The 26,616-nt window shown below is 40.0% G+C and overlaps 1 protein-coding gene across 3 annotated transcripts in view; it reads right to left on the bottom strand.

Moving 5' to 3' along the window:
• The window catches only part of plxnb2b (plexin b2b), a 175,848-nt gene that overhangs the window by 26,689 nt on the left and 122,543 nt on the right, over positions 1 to 26,616 (bottom strand). For all 3 annotated transcript variants that reach the window (XM_033634929.2, XM_078167744.1, XM_078167745.1), the window contains 8 exons: positions 26,328 to 26,476; positions 19,742 to 19,853; positions 18,836 to 18,972; positions 18,208 to 18,390; positions 14,946 to 15,039; positions 7,642 to 7,839; positions 5,290 to 5,469; positions 2,390 to 2,526 (listed from right to left, as the gene is read on the bottom strand). In XM_033634929.2, the coding sequence (XP_033490820.2) occupies positions 2,390 to 2,526; positions 5,290 to 5,469; positions 7,642 to 7,839; positions 14,946 to 15,039; positions 18,208 to 18,390; positions 18,836 to 18,972; positions 19,742 to 19,853; positions 26,328 to 26,476 (1,190 nt within the window). The remainder of the gene's footprint in view (positions 1 to 2,389; positions 2,527 to 5,289; positions 5,470 to 7,641; positions 7,840 to 14,945; positions 15,040 to 18,207; positions 18,391 to 18,835; positions 18,973 to 19,741; positions 19,854 to 26,327; positions 26,477 to 26,616) is intronic.

Genomic DNA, 26,616 nt, shown 5'->3' with positions numbered 1-26,616 from the left:
GACATTAATGTCTTTTCTTTTCTTGGTTAGTAGCAGAGAACAGGGTATTTGTGTGAGGCGCTCCTAACTCGCGGTTAAGACTGGGCGATATAAATGACTTTGTACAATATAGCGATATATTTCAAGCAAGATATAAATTTAGATAACGGCATCTATATCAATACAGGGTCATGTTGCGTTACATGACACATACCAGTGTGCATCTCTCCTCTCTCACACTCTCCGCCCAGTCACTCACTCACAAGTTCTCCAGCAACACTCAGAGAGACACAGAGCTGCTACTCTGTTTGATCTGTCTGTTCATTGGTCTACAGTGTGACATCGGTCTATATGTTGCACGGGCTGCCCTAAATCAGTCTGTGAGATTAATTAAATTACTGCAGCATACATACAATTCAGCAAAACTGAATATGGAGCCCATTTACTAAATACTCGTGGTCTCGCTATCCTGTTGCTGGCCAGCTGTTTACAGTCCTGTAACCATTCGCAGGCACCATGTTTTTCAGTATTAAATTTCATACCGTCAGGATTTCTAAATACCCTGGTAATAATACTGCTGCAAATATTCCGATTTGAAATGTGTAGATAAATCAATATTTTATACACTACTTCTGATTTGTTTTTGAAAGACTTGTTAAATACAATGATTAAATACAATGATTTTTTAAATGCACAACAGTGATTGATGTTGACAGTACCATTTCTGCAGCTCTATCACTCCCATATCCCCAGATAGGTCTATTGGATTTCTGTTAATTGAGTTTTATAGCAGTTTGTTCATCAGAGGTTAAACTGACATCTAACTGACCCCAAACAGCCACTTCATCAAATCTGCAAGCCCAGTTTTTGGCACTTCAATACGGTTCTAAACACTGGGTTTTAACAAGTGCAGAAGAAAAGGAAACAAGTATTTCGAGGAGAAATAATTATCATTATTTGATGGAAGTAAAGCCAGTTCCAACAAAACTCAATTCCTATGGTCAAACAACGTCTAAAAATATGAGTAAACATGAACAACTCTCTCCCAAATCCAAAAACTAGAGTGTTAAAACTCAAATTTGTGATGTCATCATGTATAAGTCTGGTACTGCTCCATAGACAACGCATTGGGACAGATGACATTGGGAGCACCCAGGGGAATAGACCAAATCACGATTATTATTTACGATAACTTCCAGGTAGAATATTCCTTGCATCACGTACATTTAAACCAACGATGCTGAGCAGACATTGCCTCAATTAGTTAGTTTTTACCCACCTATAAAAAGCCTACCAAAAAAGGAAATCAATATCAGTTTCAGTGTACGTTATATATTTTCAGCACTTTACCTTACCATCAGACAGCCTTTTTCTGATGGGTAACTAAAGCTGTTATATCAAAGCCAACATACTCCACTGACAAAAATGGTCATTTCACGTAGCAGAACACAGAGTTGCTGGTCTGTTGCTGCCTCAATTAGTGTGTAAGGTAAACCAGAGCAAATACTCAAATTTAGCGTACACTTACACAGATACTGATATTTCTAGGTGGCCGAAGTACGTTTTTGCTGCGGCCCTGTCCATAGCAGCTCACTGTTTAGCTTCTATGCCGGTAGATTTGGTTTATTAAACATGATAACGAAGCAAAAGAGTATAAAACATAAGCACAGTAGAAATGTCAGATAGGTTGGACCACCGTGTTTAACTATATATCTTCAAACATTAAGGTTACAGCTGAAAACGGCAACAGAAATCACCAATTTTGCCAATCTCATATATCGCCACAGTTGCAATCAATCGCCACTTTTCTACCCGGAGGTGATTGTTGTTGTTGTTAGAGCGATATCACAGTAATTCAGTCTATAGGGGTATATTTCCTACTTCAGACTTGAGAAAATTACAACTGAATGAAGCTTATTTGGGTATAAATGAGAAAACAAACATTTTGCGGGTCCACAAAATCAGTCAGCTCCAGACTTTAAACCCAATGACATCACAAGTTTGAGACTTACTTCTCTGGCTTCTGGTTCTGAGAGAGTAGCTCATCTACACAAATATTGATTGAACTTTCCTTGGCCATGGACATAACATATTGGAATTCATTATTTAGGTGGTGTTCCCCTTTAAAAAGTCACAAGTAAAAGGCTGAGGCTGGGAACATCTGCAAAAACAGTGCAGGTTTGCAAGTTAACTGTAAGCTGAGTTATGTTTTTGCTAAACAACACACAAAAATAGCCTCTCCTGCAAGAAGATGGCACAGCACGTATCTGAAAACAGAGTATTTAGAGACCTAAACTGAGTATTTTGTGACATTGAACTGTCGGGTCAGAAATTCAGATATTAAAAAATGCTGTTAGAAGCAGATTATTTTTTATAGTGTGAGATGTTTACCCAAAATAGCTTAATTTACCTGTAGCAGTAGACGGATATAGCGATGATGAGCAACATAGGCACAATGACAGCAGGGATGATGATGTAGAGTGACAAATCATTCTTCTTCTCATACTGCACTGAGCCAACCACCCACTCCCCTTTCCCAAACTTGATCTGTGGATAAACAGAAAAAGAGAGAAGGAAACTTATTATCCGCACAAGCTCTCAACATTTTAGCCAGAGATTTATTCAGGTAGGTGTCAATGGTAAGGATTCGACAGCGCTGGAGAGGAAACTGGGATGGAGCACAATCTACATAATTGCCCACAGCTCTGCTAAAGCAGCGGCAGGACCTTTCTGTATTTTTAAAGTGGGCTGGGGCTGTGTGCAAGTTGGTGGGCCTGCATTAACTGAACGAATGCATAAGTGCATCGAGTGTGACACTTTATAATCAAGCTTTTTCTGTGTAGGTATTTTGTACCTATTGATAGTCTGTTGGTGTCACTTCTTTATGCAGCACAGAGCCACGGAATTGAAACAATAGCTCACTTAGAGGAATTACCCAGAGGAGAGGTTACAACATTCATCACAATCGTGGCTCGGCTATAATTAAATGTAATTATAAAGGGCCTGTAGCTACATGAAAACTGTTCAACCAGTAAAAAAATGGGGTCCCCAGATGTACAGAGGACATGCCTAGAGAAGTACAGTAAAGATTCATGGTGCGTGCACGCTTTTATCTGCAAGTCTGTGCGCGAGTCTGTAAGTACATTTACTCAAGCACTTCACTTATTTGAGGTACTTGTAATTGAGTATTATCTTTTCAGGACACTTCATACTTCTATTGAACAACATTTCATGAGGATTTACAGAACTTTTCACTGCAACACATTTATCTGAAAGCTGTAGTTACTTGGTACTTTGCAAATTAAGAATTTTACAAACAAAACCTATAAAGAGCTTACAAAATTTGATGCTCACAGATTAAACTACCCAGCAGGAATAAAGAAGCTGAAACCAAAACTCGACTGACAGACAATGAGTGGCAGCTACTTTGATTCTGTTGTCATTTTTTTCTATTTGCTGCACCGTCTCGGGCGGCAGCCTGCTTGAGTTGCTTGTCATCATCTTGTGTCTTTTATTATTGTTTTATCTTATTAATGTACTTTTTAATAATTGTTCTGTAGCACAGTGTAGTAAGGCTCATTTTGGCAGCATGGCAATGTGGTTTTTATCACCACTACAGTACTTTTATTACACTTTTATCTTGTATATTTTGCCAGATATTTAATACTCTATTGTTCTAAAACTGGACCCAGTGAGTGACCCTGACCCGGGGAACCCACTGGTTGTCTGGTTGGCACTGGTTATGAATCGTTAAAACTGTGGTTACTGTACTTAGTGTTAGTGTAATTTGAAGCATCCTCTGGCACATGAATTTCCTGCAGTATTAATAAAGTTCTATTGAATTGAATTGGATTGAAGTGAATTGAATAATCATTCAACATTTCATGTTTCCAGCTCCTCAAATGTGAGAATTTGCTGCTTTTCCTTAAATATTTATAGCTATTTTTAATAATTTTAAGGTCTGGACTATTGGTTGGACAAAATTAGTATTGTGAAGGTGTCACTTCAGGTCCTGAGTAATTATAACTTTTACAAACCAACCAACCAATCTATTAACAGTCACCTAAAAAACAATATTATTCCATCAAGAAATTCATCATCAGTTGCAGTTCTAGATAAAACAGTTAAAAATACAAATACAAATGCTTGCTTGCTTGTCTGGAACCAGTTTTTGTCTTTTATAAAAGGAAGCAAACATGTCAAAGGAGCCAGACACTTGTGAGGAATTTATTTGCTTGTTAGATGTACATCTCATTTGGGGTGTCATGTTTTCTCCCGTCCCCAGGGCCATCTGGTTGCCTTTTCACTATCCATCAGGGGTAATTGCTCTTTTTGTCTTATTTTGTACAGTTCTGGTTACAGACTCTCTCTCCACCTCCCTACACTCATATTTTGAGTGTGTAATTCAAAAACAAATTTAAAGATTGAGAACGAAGTTCATTTTTCGTGTTATGTTTATGTGTGTTATGTTTCGTTTTATTGTCCTGCTTATGAGGCTGAGAGGGAGGTATTATTACGTAGAATGTTTTCCTTTTATGTTTATTTGCTTGAGTTGGATGATTATGAAAAGCTTGAACTATGTTTCAGGAAGGGAACCTTTTTTTTGTTGCAGATTTTGTTTGCAAGGCCTGGGAGAGAAGACAGAATATTTTGTTCGAGAATGAGCTGTTATAGTATGTTTGTTTCTTTTTTGGTAATTTTGAAATGAACTGAATTGTTATGAATTATCTGTGAATGCTGCAACTATCTCTTTTGGTGTCTTATAAACCCATGAAGGCTGGGCACTTTTAGGTGCATGACACGGGAATAAAAGAAACTAATTAGCTTGACTGATTGCAATAATGTTATTATCGTTAACTCTACTGGTAACGGAAATCATGTAGTGTATATCCGATACTGTGCTAGCCTTACATCTCATGTCTAACTAATATTATGAACACTGTGTTCCTTTTTCAGTGAAGATACAGGCTGAAGGAGTTGGATCTTGTTCTTTGCTTTGGCTGTGCCAAAGGGACTTTTCTTTTGTTTCCAGGTTTGATCTGTTGAACGGGTCACTTGCTGATTCCTTCAAGGACTGATGCTTTGCTGACAGACTGTTGAATCATAGATGTTATTGACACTGCAGAGATCATGCTGTGCTTAGTTTTGTTTTTTGTTAAGTGTTTTTTTTTTTTTTTTGGTCTTTTGTACTTGTGTAAATGTTCAACAGTAATATGCTGCCTGAACATTAATGCACGAATAAAAGACATTTTCCTGAAGTAAAGGATCTGAGTGCTTCCTCGGCCACTGCCTGATTTTGTCTGATCTCACCGTTAAGTCCAGCAGCTCAGGCCGGGTGTCCCTGCGGTGCCGTCTGGAGCGAGCGCTTGGCGTGGTGGAAGGCGGGTCCAGAAACAGCTTGTCATCCTGAAGCGTGTTGACCACACATTGAACATTGCCCACAAATGCTTGAGCCTCTTTGGCTGTCATAGCTTTGGAGAATCCTCGACCCTGCAGGGGAAGATCTAATGTAAAGCTCAAAGTGTCGAGACTGAACTCCATGGGAGAGAAATTAATTACTACATTTAAACACCATCAAGCAGAAACATCATATTTTCATTAGTAATGGGCTGGAAAGTTTATAACAGCTCTTCGCTGTTCCACCATGAGTGCCAAAGTAATTAGAAAGATTAAGATTATATTTATTGTAAGCACATTTCTAAGTAATTTCTTACTTAAGACACCGCAGGCACAGCTCCAGTCAATCCCACAGTTCTGGCATTGCAATATAAATTTCTGAGATTTGACAGCACACTAATGTATCTACAGACATGCTTTCAATTATTCTAATGCAGTCTGGAATATATAGGTGAAATTTGCTTGAGTAAAACCGGCATCTGAGTAACTGAAAAGGCCTCAGACCTTTTTTTTTGCTGATTCCTTTCCTGACTAATTTACCTAAAGAGTGTTTGCACAAAGAAACTTTAAAAAGGGAATTCTATAAAGTCTTGAAACTGACATAAAGAAGTGATAAGCTGTAAAACAAATCTATAGCTGCATCAGTTAGACCAATAACTAATAAATCAATCAACACAGAATTTGACCTTTAACAGTAATAATGCACAATATTCCCTTGACCCAGCTTCTTAATGGAGACGATTCAGTGTTTTTTTTGTCTTATGTGACAGTAAATTTAATATCTATCACACAAAACATGATAATGACGACTCTTTTATAGAAGTTCCATTGACTCAGTCTTAATGTTTTGCATTGCGTCTTGCTACAGGAACTTGACATTGGCCAACAAATCCAGCCCAGCTTTCAGATCACCTATCGGGTGATCGCCCTCAGGTCGTCGTTTTAAAGTGCCTATTATGAGGACTAAGTAATTAAACGCTCATTTGCACAATTTGCTTACATCGTTTACTTTTATTTTTGACCTGAGGGCTGTACTACAAAGCAGGATTTGTAGTTAGCGAGGTGACTTCAGGGTTAACTCTGGGTTTTCAGTACTACAAAGCTGGTTCTCTTTTTACCGGGATAAATCATATTTTGCTCCAAAGCAGGTTAACTTCAGGGTATCAGATCTCAGCCTGTCAACACTTCGACCTCTGACCAATCAGATCACTGAAGAAAAAAGTATCCATGAATGTTTTTGAGGCAGGATGCCCCTGGAGGTTTTTACCTCCTTTCCTAATGGCGGCGTCTTGTCCTAAATGGTCTAACTTTACATTTTTACTTTAAAGGAGAAAAATCTTATTTTATTTCCTTTCAAAATAAATTGAATTACTTTCACCATAAATCCCCCATCATCATATAAATACATCAAATCTTCTTACGTACAACTAATACAAATACATAGAACACTATTTTCCAGTGACAAAGAATTCAATTTGCTCTAAAATGGCTCTGGTGGAATAAATCCAAAGTCACAATTCACTAAAGCAAAGTCCTTCAATACATCTGTGCCATATATATCATATTGGTTAGGAGAGGAATTACAGGGGTGTGGGCATCTTAACCCATCTTAACCTATATACTGTAATTTATATTGTAATGTATGTTTTAATAATTCTGACTTAAGGCAAAACTATGTTTACTTGGTTGTATGTGTGAAACCAAAATGAAAATTCTTCATTCATTGATTGTATTTAAAGAGTTTTTTGGGTCCAGAAGAAGTAAAATCATTCAGTCATTAACACACACTCCGAAAAAAACTACTAATTATTATATTATAGTCTCCTGTTAATCATCCAATGACCCCTCAGACTTATCTTACCACCCCCAAGTCAGGAGAACAGTTTCAGAGTAATGAATATTTACATTAAGAATACTTTTTATCTGTTTATAAGAGTGAGAATAAATAAGAGCAACTACTAATGCACATTTGCCTCAGTTCATTTGGCTTCCAAAACAATCATCCTGCTGAGCTAAAATATTAAATGTACTGCTATTTGCATAATTTGTATATGCAATGAAACCCATCCATAACATAAGCAGCTAAAGAGTGAAAATGTGGTGCAGCAACTGCAATTCAGCATCTTTTCCATTTTTATCCTCCAGTCAGATAATAACACCATTTGTCTTAATTCCTTCACACAAAGAGGCTGACTTCTCAGAAACACTGTGCTGTCATACCACAACTGCAGCATTAAAAAAAGGACCCGAGCAGCCTGCACTCACAGTGACGATGATGATGCTGGCCTCCGTGATGACCTTCTTGTTCAGCTGATTGAAGCTGGGGTCAGGGTGGTAGTCGAAGGGCTTCAGCTCCTTCACATAGTTGTCCAGCTTGACGTAGGTTTTCAGGGGATGGGTCGAAGAGATGTTTACTGTTGGAGACTGAAACTTGATGGATGTGTCGTTCTTCTGGTAGGCGGTCTGAATGTAGCAGAGGGATAGTAAAATGTCATAACTGGACAAAAACAACAATACAAAGTTATGTGCTGACACATTACACACATAGAGTAAGCCAAACAATACACGGAGGAGAATATAACAGTATTCAACACAGGAAATATGGGGAGCGAAAAAAGCAAACGGTGGGTGTTGAGGGCTTTTTTTAAAGAGGCCGTGAATTCATGTTTTTGTTGCGTGAGGGAAGAGTGTTTCTGGGGTGGGATGGTGGGAAAAAAAAGCCTGGGCTGGCACAATGGAGAAGGTGATGTGTCTCTTTTCAGTCATTCTATTAAAATCAGCCATCGTAGAATAGCAGCCTGCGATGAATCACAACTCGCACTGAGTCATTCCTCCTCTCTGGCTTTGTTTATTTAGTTTTGATGAACTGTACTGATGGTGATATTTCTGTCACTCTCTGATTGTTGCGATGCGGGGCTGACAATACTGCATGTGACAGCTAAACCCTACACACGGTTTAAGTTTTTCTAAAGGACAAGGCAAAAGGCGTAGGCTACATCAGATATCGCTCGGAAAAAGTCACGCAGACCTACTGTCAAATTTGAAACTTTTTTTTTTCTCATTTGGCTCAAAAGTAAATTTGTTCTATTAAATTTATTCAAAGGTTCAGTGTGTAGGATTTAGGGGGATATACCGGCAGAAATGGAATATAATAAGTACGTTTTCTTTAATGTATAATCACCTGAAAATAAGAATCGTCATGTTTTAGTTACCTTTGAATTAACTGTTTATATCTACATAGAAAGCGGGTCCTTGTCCATGGAATCCGCAATGTTGCACCAGCATGTTTGTCCTACAGTAGTCCAGAATGGACAAACAAAACATTTGCTCTAGAGAGGGCCATTTGCATTTTCACGTCCACTATCCTAATTAGCAGCCCCTCCACACAATAACACTTCTACAACATGAAACTGCTTTATTCAGTTTTTTACCATTTTAAATCACCCGGTCCATTTGTTTTGGAGAGGAGGAGACCTCTGCGGACAATTCAGCTACCGGTAAAAACCTCCTGAACAATGACCACTGAAGGAATCTTACGCAGGAGTTCATGCTTGGTGCACATGAGAAACTTCAGCTGGTTGCAATCTGCAATCCTCACCACTAGATGCCACTAAATCCTGTGCACCACTCCTTTAAATTGTGAACCTATAGTAGCTTTGTGCGCCCATTGTCTAAAATGAATAGTTCAACATTTTGGGCAAATGGCAGAGAAGATTTATACCACTGATATCAGTCCGATAACTATGGTTAGCTTAGCATAAAGACCGGACACAAGAAACGACGAGCCTGGCTCTGTCCAAAGGCAACAAAATGCTGGTAGAGCGTCATGAACCAAAGTAAACCTAAGTGCTGTATCGTAGGCAACTGGACTTACTTGAGTTTCTTGAAGATTTCGCCTCTCATCCAAGAGGCTTCTTCCCTTACAGAGTGGTTGAGGTCACATGTGAGTTGCTGACCCAACTAATAGACAGCTGTCCATTTACATCTAATGGAGAAGGGACAGCAATGCTCACGTCATGGCCAGAGAAGAAAGATGGTTTGAAAGAGGCATGTAAGAAGCCATCTACGTCAAACTGGAACGACCAACGGTGATCAGAGAGAGGTGGCCTACGACACCATTTATCACCTACATACAATGTCGTGGGATCCCTTCCCAGACAACTTGACACCAACTCTCACCTGGACCCATCTAACCCTAACAACACACAAGATGGATGATTGGGTCAACAACTCACATGTGACCCTAAGACACCCACACAGAGTTTAAAGCCTGTGACTCTGCACTAGTCTGTTAGAACTGAAGAAGCTTCTTGGATGAGACGTGAAACGTCTTCAAGAAACTCAAAGTCCAGTTGCCTACGATATTAGCATTAGGGCTGCCACGATTAGTCGACTAATCGATGACTGATCAACTATTAAAATAATCAGTGACTATTTTAGTAGTCGACTAATCGGTGTGAGTCATTTTTCATAGAAAAGTACTATAAAAGTACCCCAAAATACTCTTATTGCAGCTTCTTACGTTCAGATATTGGCAGCTTTACACACTCTCCCATGACGGTGAACTAAAACCCTTTGCCGTGAGTATGAAACAAGACATTAGGGCGAGACAGATCGACATTTTTCAACATTTTAACACATTTTTCGATGAAATGATTAGTCGACTAATCGAAGAAATAATCGACAGATTAGTCGACAATGAAAATAATCGTAAATAATCACTTATGATTACCATGACCTGGATGACTGAGAATCTTCACCAACATAAACCAAAGTACTGAACAAACTAAAATTTCACCTGATAAAAACACTGGATGAAAAAAGGTTCAGCAAAGTTAATACATAAAACCCCAACAACCATCACAATAATTGTGATACATTGTCTGTGCACCATTAACGTCATAATTGTAATAGCTGCTAATATTTTTCAGGCTCTACCGAAGTGGTACACCAACTGTGACTAAAATGAACAAATTAAAGAAATCAAAACACCTCAGTAATGTGCAAATCCAGTGCTACCCCTGTATTAATCTGACATATCCTCTGCTACTATGTTTCACAGAAGGCGGGGCTTATTTATCTTTTGTGTTCTTTTGTTATTGCTATGCTTAGTGTATAACAGTGATTTGTTTATGTACTGTACTATGTTGTATTTTCATGGCTGCAGCACGGGTGCAGAGCCCAAGACAAATTTCCCACTCTATAGGACAATTAAGTTAATCTTGATCCATGCACGCACAAAGTGGAGCTGAGGAGAGACAGTTGAAGTAAAGACAATGTTGTTGATACCAGTTACAAACGGGCTCAGTGATGAACTACACAGTGTTTTTAGCTAAGCTAGACTTGAGAATATTCAGTTAAACAGATCACTGATGCTGTTTTGCCCTCACTGTTCTCTGTGAAATTTGCTGGAAGGAATGTAATGTGGCGTCTAATGTGAAGTGAGCACTGTGCTGGACTCTATTTATAAAATAGCCTTTTATATTCCACATTGTAGGGCTGGGTAACATATTGATATTATATAAATATGTTGATATGAGACTAGATATCGTCTCAGATTTTGGATATTGCTCATGTTGTCTTTTACAGGTTTTAAAGGCTGCATCACAGTAAAATGATGTAACTTCCTGAACGTACCAGACTGTTCTAGCTGTTCTATAATTTGCCTTCATTATAAACACATTAACGATGATTATCTTTAAAAACTCTAATTGGGTAAACATTTTGCAATATTACTTTATCAGGGTATTTGATCAGAAATATCACAGCTTTTTATTTTCTCTGTATTGCCCAGCCCTGCTGCACTGCTTGTCAGCAACTGGTCATATGGTGTCTTAGGAGGCAGTTCGGCCTTGTGTGCTCTGATTAATTTGGCACGCAGTTAACACACCAGTCATAATTTTGTTTTAATGAAGACTCTTGGCACCTGCTCCTGGTGCTCTTCGCCACTGTTTTGGAAGAAGGAGATAATAGGAAAAACAGGTGGACCATCTTAAAAAAAGTGATGTGATTTCTTTGTAAGTAAGTGCAGTGCAGTGAATCTAATTCATGACAGTGTGAAGAGTAGGTCATCATGTAGATTTGGAAAAGTAACTGATACAATATCTAAAAAGGGGTAAGTTGCTGTAATTGACTGCCAAGACACATATATATATATATAGATATAATGTCTATACTTTAAACAGTTCTTAATGAGCTAGTTTAGTCAACAGGTTCAGCAGCAGTTATCTATTTGTATATATTTAGGAACAGCTCATCTCTCCATAAGAACTGGTTTGTGTGGTCTGACCTGTTTTAATTGAGTGATAAATATACTTTTAGTATATCATAAAAACCATTGCAACCAGCTCCTAAAGTCACTGTTTACTATTACAAACAGGAGTTGGAGGGCCTTGACAGAAAAAAAAAAAGAAAAACATGCTGCATTGAGCCGCTAACCTGACCCACAATGTAATCAACATGTTTTCACCACAAGCCAGCAGCCACAAATATTTGGGTCTAGTTCAGTGGACAGACTTAAACCAAGAGAAGCTTATGAAGTTGACCAGCCAAGGCCTTTGAGATAACACACATGCATCTGCTGCTAGTTTGTGGCAGCCAGGAGTCTTTTCAAATCTCTGCTGTCCCCCGGGTAGCAGGGGACCGGGGACTTGGCCGGGAGTGAAGTAGTGAAGAGCTGCATATTCACATAATCTTCTGCAACCTTAATGCCGGTATTAAATTTAGAGCTTTAAATGAAATGAACAAAATCGCTGCTGCTTAATGCTGCCCAGTACACTGGAGGGCAGGCGGCGGCAAGCTGTGTGCAACTCCTTCAAGTTCCCTGGCAGAGTCAATCCGACTTGATTAAGCTGGACGAGGAACATAGTTATATCTCGGTGAGGGTGAAACAGTGGCGCTGCTATCTGCAATCTTACACGTTTTTAGGGATTTATGGCCTAAGAAGTGAGATGAAGTAATACTGGCTTATGGACTCTCGCTGATCAGTCGAAGCATGGAGGAGTGGAGATGTGTGATGGCGTGTGTGCATGCTTCACGGCGTCTGAATGAATCACCACTGTAGTCGTGGGCTCATGAGATGTGGGGAGATCGATGGACAGTGCTGCTACTGTGAGGAGGGGAACAGATGGGAAAGTAGAAACTCTCTCAGACAAAGAATCGCAGGAAAATGACAGTAAAGAGACAGAGTGAAGAGGGTAAGGAGATGATGAGAGGAGGGTAATCAACAGGCTGATGAGAAGATGGTGAGGAGGATGCTGTTAAATACAGTCCCGATTCCAAAATAGCTGGGACACTGTGTAAAACCAGAATATAACATTTTTCAAAACCTTTTCTTCATATTTAATTGAACACAGTACAAAGACAAGATATTTAATGTTCAAACTTGTAAAATGTATTATGAATTTGATGCCTGCAACACAGCGGCTTATTTACAACTGTGTTACATCACCTTTTCTTTTAACAACACTCAGTAAGCCTTTGGGAACTGAGGACACTAACTGTTGTAGTTTTAAAAGTGAAGTTTCTTTCTAAAGATTCACAAGCACAACCTCCCAAAATGTTCAAGATTGAAGACCGTCTGCGCAGTAGAATCTCATCTGAACACTGTGAGAGATTTGCTTCTTCATACAGTCTTTAAACTGGCATTGCAGACAAAGTACTAATGTGTGGGTCGACCCACAGCCCACAAGTCCCGTGGGGTGACCGGCAGTTTGGGTGACCTCGTTAGAAAATATCGCTGATTTGGGGAGGCAGGTTAGTAAGTGACAAGGCAGCGTTCTGACTAAGTTATTAATAACTTACAGGCACACTGTGCAATAATCCAATTTATACCTTCTCTTCTCCTCTCTCCACCTCTGTGTCTGTCTCTCTTTATCATCTTTGCTGCTGCGCTCAGGCTTTCTGGTATTTGGCTTTTGACCAGGAGTATCTGTTAAAGTCCAACATATTTAAATCTCTCCGTTCATGATGTCTGGTAAAAATATTCCCCTCTTTAGGCCTAACATTGTGTACTAACAGCAAGGAAGTACCTCTCTGTCCACACTGAATCCATTAAATATGCACTTCTGTAACGCCATGTAAACAAACCACTGAATCTGTCAGCTGTACGCTCATGTAGACAAACCACACAGGATATCAGCTGTGCGCTCGAGATCATACTTAACCGTAACCACTTAAAAGATGGGTGAGTAATTACTCTCTTCCTATGTTTGCACTTGTAAAACAGAAAACACATATTTATATTGTGATATTTACTGACATACAATATGGTCAGCAGTAGCAAGGAGGTTAGAGATGGTCATTACTGGAAACTTTCAGCTCCAGTTTCCAGGTTTGTGGGTCAGCTTCAGGCGAATGATTTACCCATATGTTTACAGGTTGAGCGGGGTGGATTGGCTCTCATAATGGGCCGGGTTGGTACAGGTTTTTAAAAAACCTTGATCATGAAAACAAGGGCTTCTCTAAGTATTTAAGGGATACATTTTTTTGGAGTGGGGTTGTATGAGGCAATTATCCACAGTCAGTGTGTTACATTCAGTAGACTTCAGTTGGCGCGACACCCAGTTTGGAGAAGCAGACTGTAGTGCCGACACCAAAGCTAAGCAATGTACTGCTATGAATGTGGGGAAGAAGCAAAATGTATTTTGGCCACCTAAAAACAGCCCCACCTAAAAAAAGAAGACAACTGGTTCTGACAAGGAAGCCATTATCGGCTTAAGTGGTAAATTTATGCACGTGTCAAAGCCACCATTGACAAAAACAGTAATTTTGGCTTGCTATAAACATAGGAACCGCTTGTCTCTGGCTTCTTCAATCAGTTAGTTAGTTTGTTTTGCTGTGTGACTCTAGTAAATCTAAACTAACCCTTTCAAACGCTAAAGTCACACGATGACACAAACAAAAATCGAGCAGCTACCAGCAGTTGCTGTGTTCAGCAATGTTAAATCAATGCTTTTTTTCTATGGAGTCCGGCTTCCAGTTCCTTGTCGTGAATCAGCATCTGATGGTAAAGCATTGAAAAGCGTAAACTGAAACAGAAATAGATTTTTTTTAGGCGGCTCAAATATGCTTTGTTGCCGACCCCTCCACAGCAGCACATTGCTTAGCCTCTGTGTCGGACTCCATCCTGCCTCTCCAAACTGGGGGTGTGCCGAATAACACCTACTGTTTGTAATACACTGACTATGGATAAGAACCTCGTACAACCCCACTTTAAAAAATCCTAACTATCCCTTTAAATAAATTTCAGTTAGCATGTTTGATTCTATTTTCTTGTGTCATTCTACTTTATTGCACATAATTTTTGTCATTAAAATGTTACGATTGCTTTATCACTGTATGTTTTACTGAGTTACAACCAACATTTGGTTTATATTTCATGTGAATAGCCGCCTTGGAAAGATGTGTAATGGAAAATAAATTGACGTCGTGAACAGTCATTTTCTCCACTGACGTTGAAAATGATTTGCAGATCATTGCATTCTGTTTTTATCTACATTTTACACAGCATCTCAAATAATATGGAATCAGGGTTGTAAAGGGAATAAGTAGTGAAATGGAAGACACACCTCAAAAGCTTCCGAGTTGCCTCCTTCAACCTTCAGGACTGCGGTCTGGATGAGTTCAAACCCTGAGCCGGTCACCTCAATGTTCCTCCCTCCACTTAAAACACAAGAACACAGAGGTGCAGGTTTAACATGGTAAAACTCATGTATAGCACAGAGACCCCCAGCTACACAAAGACAAGCTCATAGGGAGAGTTACGGGAAGACAGACACACTTCTTAAATTGCACCCGGGGTAATTTTAACCGGAGATGAAAACAAATTAGTTTAGCCTCCGAGCAGCGTATCTGGTGTCTGTTGTTCTAGCCTGCGTGCCTAATCAAACGCGGCCTAGTGCTTTCAATTGCACAGAAAAAAGCAAGGTAACCGTCTAATGCATCCATTTTCAGCGATCATCAAGCAGTTTGGTACAACATCAAAGACTAACATTTGTATCCCCTTCAGCAAATCAGAAGCAAGCATGAGGAAATATTCTGCACACATACACAAACAACAGGCACACTCAGCAACTCTCGGAGGACAAATCATATTTTTAAAAAACTAAAAGGTTCTTGGCATTAATAACCTTTACCAAGGTTTCAGACAGATAGAAGCTCGCAGGGGCAGAGAACAAGGCAGATGCCTTTCTGAGTATTCAATTTTCCATAACCGTACTGTTCTATACAACCTTGCCATCAGTGTCACTGTTTTTCTTTTTTGCCTTCTCTACTTTAAAAACAAGAGCACAGTGCGAGTTTTTAAAGGGAAATTAATTTTTTGTCAACCCTTTGAAATCCTTGTAGCTTTTGTGGCAAATTCCCAAACCTTTACAAAGAAGGGTAAAATGTGACATGACACAGACAATAACATAAAAATGACACCCTCAAAATACCACAATTCCACTTAAACCTTTATTCAACACTCTGAGTGTGTCGACATGGACATGAATAACCTGCTTATGATCAGGTGTTTTTGTAATTTCTTGTTTATGGATTTGAGCCTGTTGTCCAAAACCTGATTAAGACTTTATCACATTAATGAGAAACCCCAATGTAACCTGGAATACTCCAAAAGGAACTAGGATACTGTTGCATGTATTTGCCTTATCATGGTTATTTAAGCACTGTCGACTACCTGCGCAGGTACAGCTTCAGCCAAGTGAAGCAACAGACAACAAATGACAGGGCAGCTGCCAAAGCGTCTCACTTCTGGAGCGAGTTTTGTCTGTCAGTAGTGAAAGCGGCTGCTTATCTTTGTCCACTGCTCCCATCCTATGCAGTGGTAGTGACAGTGACAGGCCGGCACAGGGTCTCACCTGGATGGGCGTAGTTTTACAAGACATAGCAGTGCATGCTTGGGGGAGCATGCTCATATTTTATATAATAACCTGTGTACCTTTGTAAGAACCAACATTATTATTATTATTGTTATGATATTATTACTTAAATGAATGTTATTGTAGCTATTGTCATTACTGCTTGCCCTGCATCTGTCTCTGTCTCTCACGGTCTCTCTCTGTCTCTACCTCTCTTTATGTATCATTATTTATGTCGATCTATTCAGTACACACAACATCTATTGCACATCTGTCCATCCTGGAAAAGGAATCCCTCCTCATTTGCTCTTCCTGAGGTTCTTACCATTTTTCCCCCTTGTTTAAGGTTTATTTTTTAGGGGAGTTATTCCTTATCTGCTGTGAGGACAGAGGGATGTCATATGTTGTTGAGCCCCCTGAGGCAAATTGTAATTTGTGATATTGGGCTTTATAAATAAAATTGAATTGAACTGATCTAAACTGATTGCAGAACAAAAATCCTGAATTATTCCGGTTTGGTGAAAATGAAAAGTTGGACTGAGTGGCAAAGTGTGGGCTAGTTTTGCTTCTAAAACTTCTAAAATTAGGCAAACTAGACTGAATGATACGCAAGTATGAAGGCATACAGACCATACTCTTCATGTGTTCCTCTAACTTGTATATTTGATCTCACGTCTATTTACATAGAACCTGATTGTCTGCCTCTTAAGCCTGTCTGAGCAGGGCACTTAACATTATTGATGCAAGATACAACATCGATATCAGAACACAGACCCATCATCTGAGTAGATTTTTGTTGTTGGACATAATTTAGTCCATCCAAACAATAATATATTTTAGCGCTGTTTAGCTGAACATATTTTCGAGTAAATTGTAATACTACAGGCGACACGGTCGTGCAGTGATTAGCATTGTTGTCTCAAAGTGTGGGTTTATTCCAGGTACTCCAGCTTCCTCCCACAGTCCAAAGACATGCAGGTTAATTGGTGACTCTAAATTGTCCCTAGATGTGAATGTGAGTGTGAATGGTTGTCTGTCTCTGTGTGTCAGCCCTGTGATAGTCTGGCGACCTGTCTGGGGTGTACCCCGCCTCTCACCCACTGTCAGCTGGGATAGGCTCCAGCACACCTGCACCCCTAGCAAGATAAAGCGTTACTGAAATTAGTGTTATAACAGTCAGTTTGAGAATTTATTTAAGCAGTTGAGTAAAAGGCATTGAAAACCTTGCAATTGCAGCCATGCCAGCAGTACAAGGAGCAAAAATCTGTTTTTATTTAAGTAAACTGATGCACATAAAAACACAAAAATCATCTCTGTTTAATGCTTCATTCAGGCGAGGGGTCTCCTGTAGGTTTAATGGTGGGGTTAAGGTAAAGATTAGGTTAATAAACAACTTTTTAGGTTACAGTTTTGCTAGTTTATCTCACAAGTGATGACACGAGACCCAATGCGAGCTGACAAGAATACGCATCAGGTATACAACACTTAGGATGGTGATATGAGAGTAGCTTAGCTGTTTTCTGGGATAACGATAGCTCAGTCCGCAATGTGTGTGTGTGTGTGTGTGTGTGTGTGTGGTTGATAAAGAGAAAGAGAGACAGTGGATGCACTCAGAACAGACAGCTGTTTGCGATCGGAGCAGAGAAGAAATTAGCAGTTAAATTGTCAAGTCGCTGAAAGTGTAGTGTTTAATATTTCCTGTCGCTCTCATCTCCTGTTGCCGGTTTTTCATCACAGTGCCCACGCAAATAGACTGCAGTAATGCTTACTAGTATCTTTCATGTATACAGGGAAAATAAATAACCCATTTTTTGTGCTAATGTAAACACCATATCCAGACTGTGATCGTAACTTGGATAAGCCTCATAAACAGGTCATTCATGCCCATGTAGATGCACTCATTATGTTTCCAGGTAAAATTAAAGCAATATTTCAAACACTGATTTGAGATAAAAGGCTGCTTTATACTTACCAGACAAAGCTTCCTTTGGGGTTGTGGTCCATCACGGTGGGATTTTCCAAGAACTGGAAGGCACCTGGGATGGTTTTCATGGTTTTCGTTCCATATTTCACTATGACCGTTTGACGGTCGGAGGGCACCTTATCTGCTCGGTATTCTCCTGTCCTGCAGGTGATCTCTGCTCCGAACTTCTCCCTGCAAAGACAAGGACATAACACTGACTGGCTGGAGGAGTGGGGGTCGCACAAGGTCACCGTGCAGTGGAAGCCAACATGGCAGCAGTCTGACAGCTTGTTAAATCCTGGCTTTACTGCTCCTCTCGCTCGTTATTTTTCCGTTACCTCTGCCTAAGATGTCACTGTGGACTGGGTTTGAGAGAAAACTCGTGGTCGCAACAGCAAAGGCAAATGGTGAAAGAAAAAAAAGTCCTGCTTATGACACTGGAGTTAAGGTCAATTCCATTTTTTGCTTCAGGAGTGTAAAAAAAAATCAATTTATGGGCTTCAAAGTGTGCATACTGTAGAATTTGCATAGAATACAATGTCTGAATAACAAGTAGCACTTATCAACTGACAAGACTGAATTGAAAGAGAATTGGGCTTGGGCGTGAATGACAATTAATGAGGGAAGAAGTCCTTACACAGTGCAGTCCACCCCTCCAATTGTAACCTGGACATCATCCTTACTGCCGGTGTCCAGATTTTGTCCAGAAATTGTAATGAGGGTGCCCCCAGCTTTTGGACCTTTAGAGGGTTCCACTTTATCGGGAAATGGGTCCTGGAGAGGGAGGAGAGGGTGGAGGGGTTGTGAGATACAGCATGAATACATACTCATCTTTCCAGTGCAAGGATTTACATGCACACACATGCTCCGACCCACGGGCTTGCTCACACTCGCAAGAACAACACACACAATGCTGTGTCATATGCACACACATTTCCTCTCACCCTCCTTGATCTCCGACTCTCTATTAGGAACATTCTCTCTCTCACACACACACACACACACACACACACACACACACACACACTCATACAAGCACCACATCTGCCTCAATTTGCTGAGCAAACAGTTAGGCGGAGCACTCCCCTGTGGGGGAGCTTTAGCGGAGCCAGAGATATGAAAAGCCAGTTTAATACTTTAACAGGCTACAGCGTAGCTATTTGAGAGAAAAGAGGGCCTACTGCAAAGCATCTGGTTAAAGAGGAATGCATACACATTCTGGCTTATCGTCTACAGTGCATTACCATTGCAATGTGACGGCATCTAGGCGCTTAATTTACCAATACATTAGGAATGTATTTGTACATTTCACATAAATGACCATGCCCTTGGTATGTTCTGATAAGGGGCTCTCTGCGGTTTGGAAATGGAAACATAATAGAGACCATAAAACAACAATAACACAAAATCAGCTGAAAGCTTTTGAGTGTGTTTATTCTCTGGGACAAAAGTTCTGTGCCTTCAAACTGACAGTGTAGCTGAGGAGAAAGAAAGAGAGTGTGTGTGTGTGTGTGTGTGTGTGTGTGTGAGGGAGAAGATTTACCCTGTAGGTGAAGTACATGGAGGAGGTTCCTCGTTTTCCTCCCTGCACCTCTACCTCCACCTGGCCCCAGTCACTGTTCAGAGGGTTGACGGGGCCGATCTCACACACCACGCTGGACAGGACAAAAGAAGAACAGGTGAGAACATAGTAAGACTGACAGTTATCTTAATGATTAATTTATCTGCTCATTATCTGTCTTTTTTCTATGAAATGTTAAAAAAATATATATATAAAAAAGGACTGACACAATATCCTGGAAACTAACAAACGTTTTGTTAATTAACTTATCGGTGAATTGACTCATTGATTCAACTCTATTCAAGAGCTACTTTATTTATTTATTTTCTTCATTTAACCTGGAGTAAAGGACACTTTGAGATTAAAAATCTCCTTTTCAAGAGGCAGCAGCACAAATAACATGGTTGCAGACAATAAAAACAAACATATAATAATTAAAAATTAAAAACAAAGAGCAACTTACATAAATTATGAGATAACAAAAACCATTCTACAGCCAGATGTGTCTGCCTCTAAATCATTTAGAAACACTTTAAATGAATCCAGTGAGACCAGGTCTCACTTTAGATGCGTTTGCGACTGATCCAAGCCGAGGGAGCAGCATACTTCAACGCCTTTTTTCAAAATTCAGTATGGACTTCAGGAACAGTTAGCAAGAATAAGTCATGGGAGCGAAGACAATAACCTCCAACCAGTATTCTGGATTAATGTTCAATTTCACCAGGTTTGTGAAAACACTTGAAAATTGGATCAGCATTTCTGAACTTAAACAACTTCCACAAATCAAAACTCTCGTCTGCTCTACTTCCAGCCTTGAGCTGCTGTATTGAAAACAAACAAATAGCCTTACGCAGTCCGTCTCCAAAATTATCCTTTTAAATTAGGGAGTTCTGATTATTTCAGATATTGGCATGAGTTCAGCGTATTGTTTTAGTTAATTGGAGAAAATGCTGTAAATAACAGAGGTAATTAAAATAAACTGTTTTTAAAAAGGAAGTAAAAGTTACTTTACAGACTGAACTCAAATGGCTTTTGTTCATGTTTTGGAGTGGGCAGACATGCTAAACAGGTTCATCTGACGACTAAGCAGCTACTATGATTTCTAATGCCAAATTGGCCGCTTCTAGCATAAACCGAGCCCTCTGGGAATTTTTGCACAGTGCAGTGTCTGGAGTTTACTGGGAAATGTGTGATAAACTAAACACGTCCAAGTCCTCAAGGAGGACGTGTTGCTGATGAAAGAGGTCAGCATAAAATGGCAAGCCTCATCGGGCTAACAGGTGGGCCGAGAGTAGACAATTAACAGCTGCAACAGTGATGTGAGGGAATGAAATATCGCAGTGGAAAGCCTGTCAAATCTTGAAGCAAGTGAGCTACAATGTGCTGCAGACAATGCAGGACAACTAACAACAAGATGGAGACTACAGCGGGCCCGTGAGCTCCAGAAGTGCATGATTTAAGGGTGAAAAACATTCCATCTGGTCTCGTAAATCCTGGTTTATGCCTCATCATGCAGATGGCGGGGCAAGAATTTGTCATAAACGTGGATCCATCCTGCCAGGTGTCAACAGTTCTGGTTAGTGGCTGTGGGGCAACAACGTGGGTGTTTTCGTCTTCATAGGCCATTTGTATGAAGCGAACATTGCTGTGACTGAAATGCATTTGCGAAACTTTTATTCCAGTTTTTAGGAACGGAGCAGGCAGCATGAAGAGACCACCGAAGAGCTTTGGCAAATGTGTGGTGCTGTCAAATCAGTGCTCTGGTGAACTCCTATTTCCAAGAATTCAAGCTGCATAAAGGCCTCATTTAAAAAAACTCTTAAGAATCCACATAAAATGTTTTTGTACATAGAAACCAGGAGATGTATGCACACAGATTCTTTTTATCAACTTGAAATTGTGTGCACACTGATCGATGTCATATTCCACCCTCTACATGCCTACATGTATAAAAATGAGCCCGCTGATCAATTGTTCCTTACAGTGAATCATCGCAACCACAGTATCACCGCAGTATTTACATTTACAGCAATCACACTGCTTCACACCTTCCTAAAATCAACACAACAATCAGAGATATCATTTGAGAGAAGTAGTTTTCATAGGTGAATTTATTAAATTATTTAAGTTTTGCTATGGTAAAGCTAGGCCTGCATTATGATTAGGACTCCTCACAAAGAAATGGAATGATTGCGCAAGAGCTGTCACTGGCTTTATTTCCAGACTTTGCTAATTTACACATTTCATATGTGCAGGTGGTGAAGATGTGCCGGGTGAGGTGACTGGAGAAGGCAGAGTGTGTGTGGGAGCCACCGCGGTGTCTTCCGTGACAGCACAGTCGTGTTCACTGAAGAGATTCTACATGCAAAAACTACATGAAAACTAAAGTTATATTTAGTGATATATGCAGTGCATTAAAAAATATTACTGGAAACTATTGTTGCTATGTTCTGCAATTCTTTAGTGCTATTTGATGCTTGGATTTCTACAACCTTATGTTTCAGATGTTATTGAGAGATGATGTTTCACTTTAATATCTGTTTTAGGTCCAGAGAGGTAATAGTATCAAATATTTCACATAAAAAGAAAATATTACAAGAATGTTCAGAATATGGATAAAAATTTGAGAGGCAGAATTCTGTTTTTTCTTCTTTCCTCCCTCATTAATCCTCCCGCAACCCCAAACTGTACATAAAGTTAAAACTGGCTCCATCTCAACCAGCTGCAGCAGTTAAATGCTACTTACACACTAATGTGTCAGTATTAGCAATCTAATAATGTAAAATGTTATAACACACCAGTCACAGGGGCCATTTTTCTGTGGAGGTGGTACTTATATTTTTGACATTTTTAGTATATTTTGCTGATAATAAAGCTGTACTCATTCTTAGAGTAAGTAGGACTTTGAATGCAGGACTTTCATTTGTAATGGGGTGCTTCTACATTGTTGTCCCGAGACAGAGCATACTCTGAAAACCACGTCCACCACAAGGGAAAACAATCAGTGCCACAATATGCAACCAAGAGCTGAAATGTTAACTAAATGACTGTAGCTAGCTGAAAACATTAGATTTCAGCAGGTCAAATGAATATTGTAGCGCCTTATGTCTTCCAGAGAGGAAACCTTACATCGACAGTATTGTCTGTCTGTCTCAGTGACTCTTGGAGAAATTATCCTACTGAATGGCAAAAGTTAAATACTTGATACTTGAAACTGATATTTACAACTATTTGACAGAATCACCAGGTAAGACCATCATTTAAACTAACAAAGATCAAACCCAGGCATTACATACAGTACAGGCCAAAAGTTTGGACACACCTTCTCATTCAATGTGTTTTCTTTATTTTCATGACTATTTACATTGTAGATTCTCACTGAAGGCATCAAAACTATGAATGAACACATGTGGAGTTATGTACTTAACAAAAAAAGGTGAAATAACTGAAAACATGTTTTATATTCTAGTTTCTTCAAAATAGCCACCCTTTGCTCTGATTACTGCTTTGCACACTCTTGGCATTCTCTCGATGAGCTTCAAGAGGTAGTCACCTGAAATGGTTTTCCAACAGTCTTGAAGGAGTTCCCAGAGGTGTTTAGCACTTGTTGGCCCCTTTGCCTTCACTCTGCGGTCCAGCTCACCCCAAACCATCTCGATTGGGTTCAGGTCCGGTGACTGTGGAGGCCAGGTCATCTGCCGCAGCACTCCATCACTCTCCTTCTTGGTCAAATAGCCCTTACACAGCCTGGAGGTGTGTTTGGGGTCATTGTCCTGTTGAAAAATAAATGATCGTCTAACTAAACGCAAACCGGATGGGATGGCATGTCGCTGCAGGATGCTGTGGTAGCCATGCTGGTTCAGTGTGCCTTCAATTTTGAATAAATCCCCAACAGTGTCACCAGCAAAACACCCCCACACCATCACACCTCCTCCTCCATGCTTCACAGTGGGAACCAGGCATGTGGAATCCATCCGTTCACCTTTTCTGCGTCTCACAAAGACACGGCGGTTGGAACCAAAGATCTCAAATTTGGACTCATCAGACCAAAGCACAGATTTCCACTGGTCTAATGTCCATTCCTTGTGTTTCTTGGCCCAAACAAATCTCTTCTGTTTGTTGCCTCTCCTTAGCAGTGGTTTCCTAGCAGCTATTTGACCATGAAGGCCTGATTTGCGCAGTCTCCTCTTAACAGTTGTTCTAGAGATGGGTCTGCTGCTAGAACTCTGTGTGGCATTCATCTGGTCTCTGATCTGAGCTGCTGTTAACTTGCGATTTCTGAGGCTGGTGACTCGGATGAACTTATCCTCAGAAGCAGAGGTGACTCTTGGTCTTCCTTTCCTGGGTCGGTCCTCATGTGTGCCAGTTTCGTTGTAGCGCTTGATGGTTTTTGTGACTCCACTTGGGGACACATTTAAAGTTTTTGCAATTTTCCGGACTGACTGACCTTCATTTCTTAAAGTAATGATGGCCACTCGTTTTTCTTTAGTTAGCTGATTGGTTCTTGCCATAATATGAATTTTAACAGTTGTCCAATAGGGCTGTCGGCTGTGTATTAACCTGACTTCTGCACAACACAACCGATGGTCCCAACCCCATTGATAAAGCAAGAAATTCCACTAATTAACCCTGATAAGGCACACCTGTGAAGTGGAAACCATTTCAGGTGACTACCTCTTGAAGCTCATGGAGAGAATGCCAAGAGTGTGCAAAGCAGTAATCAGAGCAAAGGGTGGCTATTTTGAAGAAACTAGAATATAAAACATGTTTTCAGTTATTTCACCTTTTTTTGTTAAGTACATAACTCCACATGTGTTCATTCATAGTTTTGATGCCTTCAGTGAGAATCTACAATGTAAATAGTCATGAAAATAAAGAAAACGCATTGAATGAGAAGGTGTGTCCAAACTTTTGGCCTGTACTGTATCTTAGTTAGCTTCAACCTCTACAGTTTGTCTGGCCAAATTACCAACTGTTACTTCTGAGTGCCAGGATCCCAAAGTTTCTCCATTGCAGAAGCCTCACGTCTTGCTTGCTGTATCCACTTTCGGCTTCTTAAATGCTCAGTTTTTCAGTTTGGCAGCCTATAAAAACTTGTGCTGTGTCTCAAATTGGACACTTCTATACTTATACTTAATAGTTTGAGTGCTTAAGTGTGTTCACACTGAGAAGTATGGCAAATTGCAGTGCATTATAAGCACCTCTATGGTGCACTTCTAACGGTCACAAAATTGAATGTGGAACATTGGACATTTTTCACCCTAAATGGTCGCCATGTTGCCTGTGTAGCAGAAGCGGTGGGACCACAAATACATTTCAGCTTTGTAAAATGGCGCCCAACTACTGCAGTGGACACCAAAGCATTGTACAGATATATATGAGTATTATTCACTACCACTATACTGTTCTCAGATAAAAGCTCTCAGTTTGGTTTTTAGGTTAGTTCTGTAATAATTTGGTGCCTCAAACGATAATAACAATGCTAGCTAACAGATGCACATTTTATCATCAGGAATTGACGTTACATGTGTTGTGGCCTAAGCTCTACAATCGGTTTACGTTTGGTGTTTATGCATGTTAAATTGTCGTCTTCACTACAGAAGATTTTAGTTTTAGATTTGTTGGTCCATTGCTTGACTGCTGTAAAGTTTAGCAAAATGCAGTGGCTATCATTAACTCAGTAGATCAGCTGGTGATGGAGCCAGTCAGTATCAGTCACAGACATTCATCATTTGCCGTGAAAGCATGTTCATTTTTAATACAATAAATAAATGAATACAGAGGAGTTCAAGTGAGCAGATATAGAAAGCATATATTTTGGCGAGTGACAATCGTTTGTCAAATGTCAGCGATAATGCTCTGCCAAGTTGTAATTTACAGAGCAGAAGAAGAAAAGCTGTCGAATCTTGTCACTGTCATTTCTGGTAAGTGTGCAACAATTGTGTTTGCTATGAAACAACACTACCCTGTCAGAATTTGCGCACTTTGGGTAAGTATACAGTGTACGCAGTGTGCTACATGTAAGTGTACTAACAGAAGTATTTGATTTGAGACACAACATTTGTTCTGGGTTCTTTACCCTGTTGTCAGTGCAGCCCACCACACAGCAGCGTTAAGGCATTTTTTCTGTTGTTTACTAGCAGACCAAAGTGACATGGAGGCATGTTCACACAACACAAAGTCAGTGGAGAGCGATGAATTGTTTTCCCCTCCGCTGTGGGCGGGACTTAATTTGCGCTCTATTGGTACTCAAAAAAGGATCAGAGAACTTCTTCCTCTGCTGCCATTCACGTCTTAGAAGAGTGATTCTGTTCCTGAATCAGCCTGCATTCGGAGACTCTCAGATCAATACAGTGGCATAATGAGCTAATTAAAACATGCACCCTGGTTACCTCGGGGAAAGGCAAAGCACTCCTTAGCTGATAAGGTATCCAGAAGTTTACGAAAAAAGACTTGCTTTTTTTTGTACACCTGCCAAACACAGTTTGACCAACAGCTAACAAGAGAAAGACAGCGTGAGGCTGCTGCTCATATATTTGCATAAATACATCAAAGTGTGTAGCATTACCTCGTGGAAACAGAGTACTTCTCCTCCTGATGGATACAGGGCTCCCTGACTACAGTGATGCTTTTGATGTCTTCCTTGTGGATGCCAAGGTTGGAGCCCCGGATGGTGATGGAGATTCCTCCCAGCAGGGGGCCGAAACGTGGGATGATCTGGATGTGGAGATATAGTGGTAGAGGGGCGGGGCGCGTGTTTATAATAAGAGGGGATTTGAAATGGATTTAAAAAGATTAGTTGTGCAATAAGAACGTACAAGAGATTTACACAGTCTGTTTAAGTCTGCTGAATAGTT

This window comes from Epinephelus lanceolatus, chromosome 5 (assembly GCF_041903045.1).
Source record: "Epinephelus lanceolatus isolate andai-2023 chromosome 5, ASM4190304v1, whole genome shotgun sequence".
Lineage (NCBI taxonomy): Eukaryota > Metazoa > Chordata > Actinopteri > Perciformes > Serranidae > Epinephelus > Epinephelus lanceolatus.
Note: the sequence above shows the minus strand (reverse complement) of the source record. Positions and strands in the feature narration are given on the sequence as shown.